General features: G+C 52.3%; 1 protein-coding gene across 1 annotated transcript; it reads left to right on the forward strand.

Moving 5' to 3' along the window:
- Positions 1-691: 691 nt before the first annotated feature.
- LOC125554164 (putative lactoylglutathione lyase) lies at positions 692-4,916 on the forward strand. Its single transcript, XM_048717764.2, has 9 exons — positions 692-858; positions 966-1,182; positions 1,273-1,397; positions 1,495-1,559; positions 2,546-2,758; positions 2,852-2,899; positions 3,907-4,014; positions 4,106-4,246; positions 4,565-4,916. Exons 1-9 carry the CDS (start codon positions 777-779, stop codon positions 4,607-4,609), a joined length of 1,044 nt encoding a protein of 347 aa, XP_048573721.1. The 5' UTR covers positions 692-776; the 3' UTR covers positions 4,610-4,916.
- The last annotated feature ends 6,681 nt before the right edge of the window (positions 4,917-11,597 follow it).

An 11,597-nucleotide genomic window follows, 5' to 3' on the forward strand; every position in this document is an offset into this window, starting at 1 on the left:
CTGTCACGGCGCAGAGACGCGTCAACCCAAGGGGGTGGCTGGCCTCGTCGGCGGGGAATGCCAAGATTAACGTTGATGCGGCTGTATCGAGGCAAGGGTTCGGCTCAATTGGAGTGATTTGTAGAAATCATGAAGGCATGTTCATCGGCGCATCAACTTGTGGCTTCAGCAACATTGTAGACCCACCGACCCTCGAAGCTCTAGCCATTAGAGAAGCCTTGGCACTGGCGGATGATCTATATTTGAGGCGGGTTGAAGTTGCATCGGAATGCAAAGTGGTCGTGGAAGACTTACAGAAGGACAATCTTGCGAGCTACGGTGCAATTGTACATGAAATAATAGCCCACTCTTCAATTTTTGAGTTCTGTAATTTTAAACATGAGTCTAGGAGCTCCAATTATGAAGCTCGCAACTTAGCAAGGCATGCATTATCTCTCGGTGGTGGCCGCCGTGTCTGGTTAGGCCATCCCGGGAACCTACCTTCCGTCCCTGTAAACATTGTGACGAATTAATAAAGCCTCGTGATGTGCCAAAAAAAAATCGATTCGCCCGCAACGGCACGCGGAGATTTGTGGGTAGCATCCAACGGCAGTCGTTCCGTCGCGCCGAGCGAGGAAATAGCGAACGTCGGTTCGTTATCATTTCCGAAAAAAAAATCACCAAGTCGGCGCGCCCACGTGACCGGTATGTCCCACCTCTCACGACAAACGGACGGATAGAGCGACTCTCCCGTGCTTTCCCCCGTCCCCGTCCGTCCCGTCTCTCCGTCTGGGTCGATGGCTCGCCTCCTCTCCCCCCTCCCAATCGCCACCGCCGCCGCCGTATTCCCCTCCCGCTTCCGCATCCCCGCCGTCTCCGGTACACGGCTCCTCTCCCCGCCCGTCTCGTTTTCTTCTCTGGTCATCGGTCATGTGGCCTTGTCGTAACGTGGTGTCTCGTGGTTTCATTTTTGTTTACCGTCCCAGTCGCGCGGCGTCAGGCGCTCTTCGGCGGAAGAGTAGGGTTGAGGGTGCCCGCGAGACTGTCAACGAGGGGAGTGAGCGCCGGCGCGGAGGCGAGCGGGCCCGCAGCTCGAGCGGCCACGGTGATCAGCCCTGAGGAGGCCGTGGAGTGGGTCAAGAAGGACCGGAGGCGCCTGCTCCACGTCGTCTACCGCGTCGGCGATCTTGACAAGACTATCAAGTAAGTAAGCCGACCCCATCCCTCGTTCGCGATGAATTTGCCTTGACCTCTGCGGTTTCGTCAATTTCGGATGGGGTTGCTGTCCTCTAGGTTTTATACGGAGTGCTTAGGGATGAAGCTGCTGCGGAGAAGGGACATCCCGGAGGAGAGGTACACCAACGCCTTTCTTGGGTACGGACCAGAGGACTCGCATTTTGTTGTGGAGCTCACTTACAGTAAGCTTCAAATGTCAAAACACCCATGTCACCTCTTTGTCTTCCAGAGACTCTACTTTTTTCTATTGAATTAACTCGCGAATTCATTTACTGGCAGACTATGGTGTCGAAAGTTACGATATTGGGTCTGGTTTTGGTCATTTTGGAATTGCTGTTGAGGATGTAAGATTCTATCTCCATAGATTTTTTTTAGTTGTTGAGGTTCAGTACTATGTCAGTCGGCCTAATATTTTTACTTCTGCTTTCTGTAGTTAAGCAGCACTAATCGCGTGTCAAGTATAAGTAGCTCATCTATAACTTTCTTCTACATGAATGAGCTCAGGTTCAAAACACCCACAAGTTCAAGCACCAAATCCTAGTTGTATTTCTGTTTCCTTTTCATTGACAGTTATGTCCCATGAGCCTAAGGAATATCTAGCCATGCACCATTCTTTTCTGAGGTGTTAACGCTTAACTACAGACTTAACCATCCAGCCATTTTCTAAACAAAAATTGGGGCTGTTATTTCATGAGATGTGTTTGGTTTCCCCATATTTTCATGTCCATTACTAACATAGATTGGACTGGAGTGCTCATGAGCCCCAAGGAACCTTTCGTTTGGGGAGGTGAATGGGGCTTGAAGTTGTGCAGTATAACCTCCGAACATCTGGGATGCATGTTTAGGCAGGATTTATCTTGACTCAAGCTAGGATGATTGTGAATACCTTCGGTTTCTTCCATGGAAATTATGTTAAGAGTCTTCAGTAAGAAATAATAAATGATAGCTAAGCAGAAATGATTTTTTTTCTTTTACCATCAACTTTTGATTTGTTTGTATTAGGGATTTACTCCCTCCGTCCCAAAATAAGTGTTGCTGACTCAGTACAACTTTGCACTAAAGTTATACTAAATCAGTGAGACTTTCTTTTGGACGGAGGGAGTATTACTGCTTATCATTATCTTCAGCCATGATACTCAAATGTTTCCTGTATCAGGCTAGTCATTGTTTTAACTGTTACTGGAAAACTATATGTACCTTCTCTGGATTATTATGTGTTAAAATTTCAACATCTTATCCATTAGCAATATGTTGTATGATTTATTTTTCCATATGCATACATCCATAAGAGCTGGCCGGAATATTAAATTTCATTGCTAGAATATTGCAGGTCGAAAAAACAGTGGAACTTATTAAAGCAAAGGGAGGAACAGTAACAAGGGAACCAGGTCCGGTAAAAGGTGGAAAGTCAGTCATTGCCTTCATTGAAGATCCTGATGGTTACAAATTCGAGCTTATAGAAAGAGGTCCCACACCTGAGCCTTTGTGCCAAGTAATGCTTCGAGTGGGAGATCTTGACCGTGCTATAAGTTTCTATGAGAAGGTAACCTTTTTGGCTTGAACTGGGATTTCTATAGAAGTTTCTCATTTCTGTTCTGTTTGTTCCGGTGAGTTACTAATTTGTGACATTATTTAGGCATTTGGTATGGAACTTCTTCGCAGGAAAGACAATCCTCAATACAAGGTTCGTACTCTCCTGAAACCAGTACCGTGATCCACTTTATAACATCGGTTAGCTAAGTTTTCATATGATGCTTGCGGACATAAGTGTCTTTTACTTTGGTCATATAATTTAGAATACTTCAAAAGTTTATTCGAGCAATTCTTCTTGGTTCAGCATTATTGATTTAACTTTGAGATGGTAAAAGGTTTCACCTGTGGCAAGTTTGTTGTAGGCTATAGGCAAGTTTGTTGTAGGCCTTTTTCTTCTGGTGTAGACAAGCCTTTTATGGTTGTAGTAAAGGTTACTAGGCATAACTCCACGCTCGCCTAGGCACGCACGCATTAGAAGCTATGGAAGGCATAACTCCCTGTTGACTTCCTTCTGTGTTCCCTGATACCAGTCATTAGGGAGAATCTCAGATTTCCTTCCTTCTAGGTTAAATATTTGCCTTGATAACTTTAAAATGATTTACTATGCCAAGTCCAACAGGCTGCAACCACAATGATTCAACATGTAAACTTTGACATTATGCTATAACAGGCAGCAACCACAATGATTCTGCATGTAAACTTCGACATTAAAAATGCTATAACTGCTAGGTTGTATTCACATGAAACTTGTCCTTCTATGACCGAGGTTCAAACTACAAAATACCTACAATTGTATAGACAATGATTACGGACTTACGATAATGTGTGCTGCTTGTTTTGACCATGACATTTTCATTCAGTGTAGTGCCACGTTCAAGCTGTGTGGTCAGTGACCCCATGGCTTTTTCCCATACACATGAAAATTCATGCAAATGTCAGAAAGCAATGTAAAATTTACAAATCATATATTTGAACTCTTAGGGTTGTAACCCTGGCACTGCCACTTCTCATTGGTTCCAGTTACCACATCTATTTGTGCAAGCACCTTCTTTTGATATTTCTCCTCTTAATAATTTTGCATCGAAATGTGCATATTCATCATCCCTTCCATGTAAACTTCAGAGAATCTTTAAGATTCGAATTGTACTCTTTCTTTAGTATACCATTGCTATGATGGGATATGGCCCTGAAGACAAACATGCTGTACTGGAGTTGACATACAATTATGGTGTCAAGGAATATGATAAAGGAAATGCTTATGCACAGGTATACAATGGTCATATTACAAGTGATGTTCCATTGTTTGCTCATGCCTCTTGCGTTACACTTCTGATGGTTGATATTTGTGTCCTTCCAGATTGCTATTGGTACTGATGATGTCTACAAGACCGCGGAAGTCGTTAGACAAAACGGGGGACAAATAACTCGTGAACCTGGTCCATTACCTGGCATTAGTACCAAGATAACTGCCTGCACAGATCCAGATGGCTGGAAATCAGTATGTGTTTATCTTGATTTGGTTTCACCATTCTCTCATTTTCTCCCCTTCATGTGTGTGGGAGTTGTATTTATTTTGGAAGATTGTCTGTTCCTGGTCTTTTTCTGTATGCCACAGCTCCTGTTACTGACCATTAGCCAACAGTTTAAGAACTACATTAAACAAAGGTTCTTTTTTTGCATTGATGTCCAAACCAAAGTAGGACAGATCTCCCAAAAAATGTGTATACTAGAAATGTGTTTTTCGTTGTGCTATTGCTCTTTATTTCACAAGTAAACCTGCAGTTTATGCTCACTGTTACACTTATTTCAATTGTAGGTATTTGTTGACAATCTAGATTTTCTCAAGGAGTTGGAAGAATGAGTTTTCAGGAAGATGTCATCTTCGAACAGGTTTCATTGGGCTTTTTCCTCGAGTTGCTAGCACCCCCCAATGAAATCTTGTAAAAGCCTCTAAGCGAGGTTTGTAGATAGGTTGTCCAATCTACTGTGTCATCGCTGGTTGTTCATAGAGAATTAGGTTTGCTACTTCTTATGATGTAGATGTGCAATCCGTTTTGTTAGCGGAGTAAAATTATATGTGCATTTTATTCTTCTGACAAGCCAGACAGTATTCCCAGGTATGCATTTGTTCCTGCATTCAGAATTTGAGATGAACTAATCTTTGCACATGAGCTCATTCTTTGCTCGTTCAAATCCTTGGGATGCCGAAGTCTTCTTCCTCTTGCATTAATTGGCGGGACGTCGTGAACAGAACTCGTTGCGATCTCTGGGCCTTCATCTCGCCAGAGCAAACTTGTTTAAATCTAGGAGGTTATAGAAGCAGCGATCAAGAAGTTGTCATGTAGACCTGAAATGCCGGCGGCCGCACCGTAGAGAAGAAAATGTTAAAAGGGCCTATAGAATGGCCGAGGTCCAGCCAAAGGAGCAAACTTTTACTTAGTGCCTGTCAGGTAGTCCTCCAACTCCCAACTCCTTCAACTCCCGGTTTGGAGCTGGTCCGAACAGGGTAAATCCTTGAGTTTAGAACAAGAAGTTGGCTAGCAATTCGCAGCTTCCACTTCTTGGTAACCATTGGGCCAGGGGAATAGGAGTTGCCCGTGGGAGATTGGATAGTGATTAGACATGAGAGGTACTTAGATTTTTACTTCCATTCTTTTTTGGTATAAGTTGAGAATTAAATTGGAATAGAGCTCCACGAATTAATAAGGTACCCCATCGAAAGAAAACGGTGAGAATTAGCCATCTCAATTCCTCCTTCTCACTTAAATTTTCATTCCCTCTCGAAACTACTTTACGCACGACCCTTGCACGACGGCTGATCCAAAGGTGTTAATTCCACGCACCAGACTTGATTAAAGGCTGAGCTAACTGATCGTGCGTAAATTGTGTCGGCGTTCTGGGAATGGGGGTCCCCAGACTTGCCTGCCTGCGGCGTGGCTCAAAGAGGGGGCCCAGCGCGGCCCATCTTCACCAACACAAACCCAAGACCCTCACGAGGGGCCAAGCCTCGCGGGGCGGACGACGCGGAGCTTCCTCAGGCACGGCCTCGTCAGGCTGGCTCACGAGGAGGCGGAGAGATCAAGGCGGGGTACCTCACGAGGTGCCCGTGACGCAAGCCATGACGACCGAGGGCGCCAGGCGGGTGCCAGCCCGCGCAGTGTCCTCCTTTCCTCTTTGGAGCAAAGGGGGCAAGCGCAGCCGCGGAGTACCGAGGTATCAGGCAAATGTTGCCATTTCGGTGCAACGAGACCAAGACTAGGAGGACTATGAGACGGAGGTCACCGTGGAGCCTAAGACGACGTCATCACCAAAGCTTTGCGTAGGCAAAGACTACTTTTGTTAAGGTAGCTAGTACTAGCTGTCCTCCTTTAAATTAGCCCGCCATTGTTGGCTCCCTTCCCGCTCGATATTTGGGAAGAGGACCAGGGCTTCTATAAATAGGACCAGCCACCCGCTAGAGAAAGAAAGAGAGAGAAAGGTGACTGAGCTCCTCCCAGCAGTTCATCGCCCCAGCCAAGAACAGACCCTCGCGGGGCTGTTCTTCCTTATATTGTTCATCATCGTCAGCCCAAGAGGCAATCCACCACACCACACACTGGAGTAGGGTATTACACCACAACGGTGACCCGAACCAGTATAAACCCTGTGTCTCTTGTGTTGTTCTTGCCATAGTTTAGATCCTTGCAAGGCGGAGGGGTGCAGGTAGGTAGGAGGCGTAATCTCCACGCGCACCCCAGTGTTCGAACCTCAAGGGTCTGCCGGAACCCGAAATCCGACATCTGGCGTGCCAGGTAGGGGTGCGCCGAGATTCGTCTTCCACCGCCCCGTTCTCCTCCGACCATCACGCCCATGTCTGACGCTCGTCGGGCCCGCGCCGAGCGCCGGGCCGCACTCGCTTCCCGCGTCGCCCAGATGGCCCCTGTCGGCGGGCGTCCTCGCCGTTCCCCGTCACCCGCCGTCAACGCCGCCACCGGCCCGGCGGGGGACGAGCAGCAAGCATTGTCCCAGCATCTGTCCGTGCGGCAAGACGGCCGCGCAGCAACTCCCTCGCTCACCCCAGCTGGTTCTTCGTCCCGCGTGCTCCGCGCGCCCATGGAGCCCCGCAACCTCTTCCCCGCCCATCGCGCTGCACCAACACCCCCGGTCGTCGCGGCCCTCTTGGGCGGCTCGCAGGCGCCGCCTACACGTCACCACGTCAAGCCTTTCATCCGCCGGGTTAGTGCCGCTTCCACGCGGCAGGGGGCTCCCCTGGACCGGGCGGCGCCCGAGACTGGCCTGACCTTCAGCTCGGAGGACCACCCCTCCAACTCGGCCTGCTCGGGTGCGCTCCCCATGCTGTGCACCCCCACCATCTGCCAGGTGGCCGTCACCAAAACCCTCATTGATGGCGGCGCGAGCCTCAGCATGCTCTCAGTCGAGGCCTTCAACCTCCTCTGCATACCCCTAGAACGGCTGCAACCCAGCCGGCCCTTCTCAGGCGTTGGGGGCAAGTCATCCAGCTCCTTGGGACAGATCCGGCTCCCAGTAACCTTCGGCACCTACGACAACTTCCGCACGGAGCTGGTCGACTTCGACATCGCCCCCATCGGCCTCCCCTACAACGCCATCCTCGGCTACCCAGCGCTGGCCCAGTTCATGGCCGCGGCGCATCCGGCGTACAACCTCATGAAGATGCCCGGGAGCAGCGGTGTCCTCACTGTGCACGGGGACACCGGGGACGCGCTGCGGGTACTCAAGCTCGCCTTCAAGACGGCGGCGTCGGCACAGCCCGCCGACTTGGAGACCCCCGGGCCCAAGGGGGCTGCACCCGCCAAGAAAAAACAGTTGTTCACCCAAGACAAGGCAGAAACCAAGCAGATACCCATCGATGAGGACGGGTCCACCAACGCCACTTTCACCATAGGCGCCCACCTCAAACCCGAGCAGGAGAAGGCCCTGATCGGGTTCCTGCACGCGAACAAGAAGGTATTCGCTTGGGAGCCTGACCAGTTGGCAGGGGTCCCTAGGAGTGTAATCGAGCATCACCTCAACGTGTGCCCCAACGTGCGCCCTGTGAAGCAGAAGGCCAGGCGGCAGTCCATAGAAAAGTAGGCCTTCATCGTCCAAGAGACCCGCAAATTAGAAGCCGCTGGGGTCATTCGCGAGGTCCGATACCCGGATTGGTTGGCCAACCCTGTCATTGTGCCAAAGAAGGGAGGGAAGGAGCGCATGTGTGTCGACTTCACCAACCTCAACAAAGCATGCCCGCAAGATCCGTTCCCGCTCCCCCGCATCGACCAGATCGTCGATTCCACTACGGAATGCGACCTGTTATGCTTCTTGGATGCCTTCTCTGGGTATCACCAGATCAAGATAGCGGTAGAAGACGTCGAGAAGACAACCTTCTTAACCCCGTGTGGGGTGTACTGCTACACATGCATGCCATTCCGACTGCGTAACGCAGGGGCGACCTTCCAGCGGCTAATGCACATCACCTTGGGCCCGCAGCTCGGGAAGAATGTTGAAGCTTACGTCGATGACATTGTGGTAAAGTCTCGGGAGGCCAGGACCTTGATACAAGACTTGGAGGAAACCTTCGTGAGCCTCAACACAGTGAACCTACGGCTCAACCCGGAGAAGTGTGTGTTCGGAGTCCCCTCGGGCAAGCTCTTGGGTTTCCTCGTGTCCCACCGAGGCATCGAGGTTAACCCGGAGAAGGTCAAGGCGGTGGAAGACATGAGCCCGCCAAAGATCCTCAGAGAAATGCAGAAGCTCACGGGGTGCGTGACCGCACTAGGGCGCTTCATTTCCAAGTTGGGGGAACGAGCACTGCCCTTCTTCCAGCTAATGAAGAAAAGGGGGCCCTTCGAGTGGACTGAAGAGGCCGACAAGGCGTTCCAGGATCTCAAGAGATACCTGACCAGCCCACCGGTCATGGTGGCTCCGCGGCCTCAAGAGCCCCTGGTGCTTTACCTCGCCGCCACTCCCTACTCCGCCAGCGCAGTCTTGGTGGGTGTCAGAGAGGAGCGCCGAATCAAAACCGCGGCAGCAGCCCGGGACAAGGCAGAACAGGGACAAGGAAGGCCTACAGAAACTGCCACTGCGGCTGAGGAGGATCAGCCGCCGCAGAGGAGCGCACCGGAGGCGGAAGAGGCCCCTCTTCCAGATGGCCAGTCTCAGGAGGCCTCATTACCTCAAGAGGCGCCATGGTCTCCGAAGGGAGCCACCAGCACTAACGCACTCCACCTCGTCGAGCACCCAGTGTACTTCGTCAGCACAGTGTTGCGGGATGCAAGGGCACGGTACCCCATGCCTCAGAAACTCCTCCTCGCGCTACTGATGGCCTCGCGCAAGCTGCGGCACTATTTTCAGGGTCATCCCATCAAGGTCGTCTCGTCATACCCCCTGGAGAGAGTGCTCAGGAGCCCTAATTCAGCTGGAAGGGTCGCTGAGTGGAACATAGAACTGCAAGCGTTTCAGCTCGAATTCAGCACGACCAGAGTCATCAAGGGAGCAGCGTTGGCGGATTTTATGGCAGAATGGACGGAGGCACCAGGCCTCAAGGCCGACGAGGATCGGTCCCTGTCCCCGGGAAGCGAGGCGCCAGAAGGCTGGGTCATGTACTTCGATGAGGCGTTCTCCAGGCATGGCGCTGGGGCTGGGGCGGTGCTTATATCGCCCACTCAGGACAAGCTCTATTACGCCGTGCAACTCTGTTTCCAGCAAGGTGAAAAGGTCTCCAACAACATAGCGGAGTATGAAGGTTTAATAGCGGGCTTGAAGGCCGCGGCTGCCCTGGGGGTGAAACGCCTCACCATCAAGGGCGATTCGCAGCTCCTTGTCAATTTCTCCAACAAGGTGTACGAGCCGAAGGATGAGCACATGGAAGCCTACCTAGCGGAGGTCCGTAGGATGAAGAAGCAGTTCTGGGGGTTGGAGTTGCAGCATGTGCCCCGTGGCACCAATTAGGAGGCCGACGACAATGCCAAACGGGCGTCCAGGCGGTTACCTCAGGAGCCTGGCGTTTTCGAGAAACGGCTCTTCAAGCCGTCAGCCCTGCCGTCATTATCGAACACGGCTCAACCCCGGGAGGAGCTCCCCCAGCCACCTGCCTCAGGGGCTCCGGCCTGTGGCCCGGCCTCAGGAGCACGCCTGCTCCTGACGATGGAACCTCAGGAGGGATGTTGGATCGCGGAGCTCCGGAGTTACCTAATGCAAGGGACCCTGCCGGAGAAGGAGGAGGAAGCGGAGCGAGTGGCACGCCAGGCCACGGCATACTGCATCAAGGATGGAGAGCTCTACCGGAAGCGGTCAAACGATGTATCCCTGCGCTGCATCTCCAGGGAGCAAGGGAAGGAGCTGCTGGAAGATATACACGGCGGAGACTGTGGACATCATTCATCATCGCGGACCCTCGTCGGCAAGGCGTTCCGCAGTGGGTTTTATTGGCCCACCGCGCTCAATGACGCCGTCGAACTAGTGAAAGCTTGTGAGGCCTGCCAGTTCCACGCCAAGCAGATCCATCAGCCGGCAGGAGGCTTGCAGACTATACCCCTTTCGTGGCCATTCGCAGTCTGGGGGCTGGACATCTTGGGCCCATTTCCTCGGGCGCCCGGGGGCTACCGCTACCTCTACGTCGCCGTGGACAAGTTCACCAAGTGGGCTGAAGTAGAGGCTGTCCGCACCATTCCCGCGGGTTCCGCGGTCAAGTTCATCAAGGGCATCGTGAGCCGGTTCGGGGTGCCGAATCGCATCATCACGGACAACGATTCGCAGTTCACCAGTAACCTCTTCAAAACATACTGTGCTAACCTTGGAACGCAGATATGCTACGCTTCGGTGGCGCACCCCCGAAGCAACGGCCAGGCCGAGTGAGCCAACGCGGAGGTCCTGAGGGGCCTCAAGACCAGGACGTTCAAGAAGAAGCTGGAGGCCTGCGGCAGAGGTTGGTACGACGAGCTTCAGTCCGTGTTGTGGTCCATCCGCACAACCGCGACCAAGCCGACTGGAGAGACCCCGTTCTTCCTGGTCTACGGAGCCGAAGCGGTCCTCCCTCACGAGGTCAGACGTCGCTCCGCGCGGGTCCTGGCGTTCAACGAGGCGCAGCAGGACGCCATGCGGGGGATGGACCTCGTGCTGGGGGAGGAACGTCACCGAGAAGCCGCGCTACGAGCGGCGAGGTACCAACAAGCACTGCGGCGATATCACTGCCGCAACATCCGCCCCAGAACTCTCGAGGTAGGAGACCTCGTACTCAGGCGGTTTCTTTCCAGGGAGGGGCTGCACAAGCTCTCTCCCATGTGGGAGGGCCTGTTCAAAGTTGTTCATGTTTCCAGGCCTGGCTCCGCGCGCTTGGAGACTCAGGAGGGGGTGCCAGTCCAGAATGCATGGAACATCCAGCACCTCCGGAGGTTCTACTCCTAAAAAGGCCCAAAGCCTGTGAAGAAGGCGAACGCCTGTGAAGCTATCGCGTTTTGAAAAAGGCCCAGAGCCTGTGAAGAAGGCGAACGCCTGTGAAGCTATCGCATTTTGGAAAAGGCCCAGAGCCTGTGAAGAAGGCGAACGCTTGTGAAGCTATCGCGTTTTGGGAAAGGCCCAGAGCCTGTGAAGAAGGCGAACGCTTGTGAAGCTATCGCGTTTTGAAAAAGGCCCAGAGCCTGTGAAGAAGGCGAACGCCTGTGAAGCTATCGCGTTTTGGAAAAGGCCCAGAGCATGTGAAGAAGGCGAACGCCTGTGAAGCTATCGCGTTTTGGAAAAGGCCCGGAGCCTGTGAAGAAGGCCAACGCCTGTGAAGCTCGCCGCCCGTGACACTCTCACGTAATAATGAGTTGGGGTTGTACACGCCCCGGAGTCTCAGGAGCGCCGGCCTC

This window comes from Triticum urartu, chromosome 1A (genome assembly GCF_056163025.1).
Source record: "Triticum urartu cultivar PI428250 chromosome 1A, HENAU_Tu73, whole genome shotgun sequence".
Classification (NCBI taxonomy): Eukaryota; Viridiplantae; Streptophyta; class Magnoliopsida; order Poales; family Poaceae; genus Triticum; species Triticum urartu.

Excerpts from the sequence above, each read along its gene's own strand:
- LOC125554164 (XM_048717764.2), top strand. The coding sequence starts at position 777 with ATGGCTCGCCTCCTCTCCCCCCTCCCAATCGCCACCGCCGCCGCCGTA. Across the intron at positions 859-965 it reads CCGCATCCCCGCCGTCTCCG|TCGCGCGGCGTCAGGCGCTC; the intron begins GTACACGGCTCC and ends TTACCGTCCCAG. Across the intron at positions 2,759-2,851 it reads CTATAAGTTTCTATGAGAAG|GCATTTGGTATGGAACTTCT; the intron begins GTAACCTTTTTG and ends GACATTATTTAG.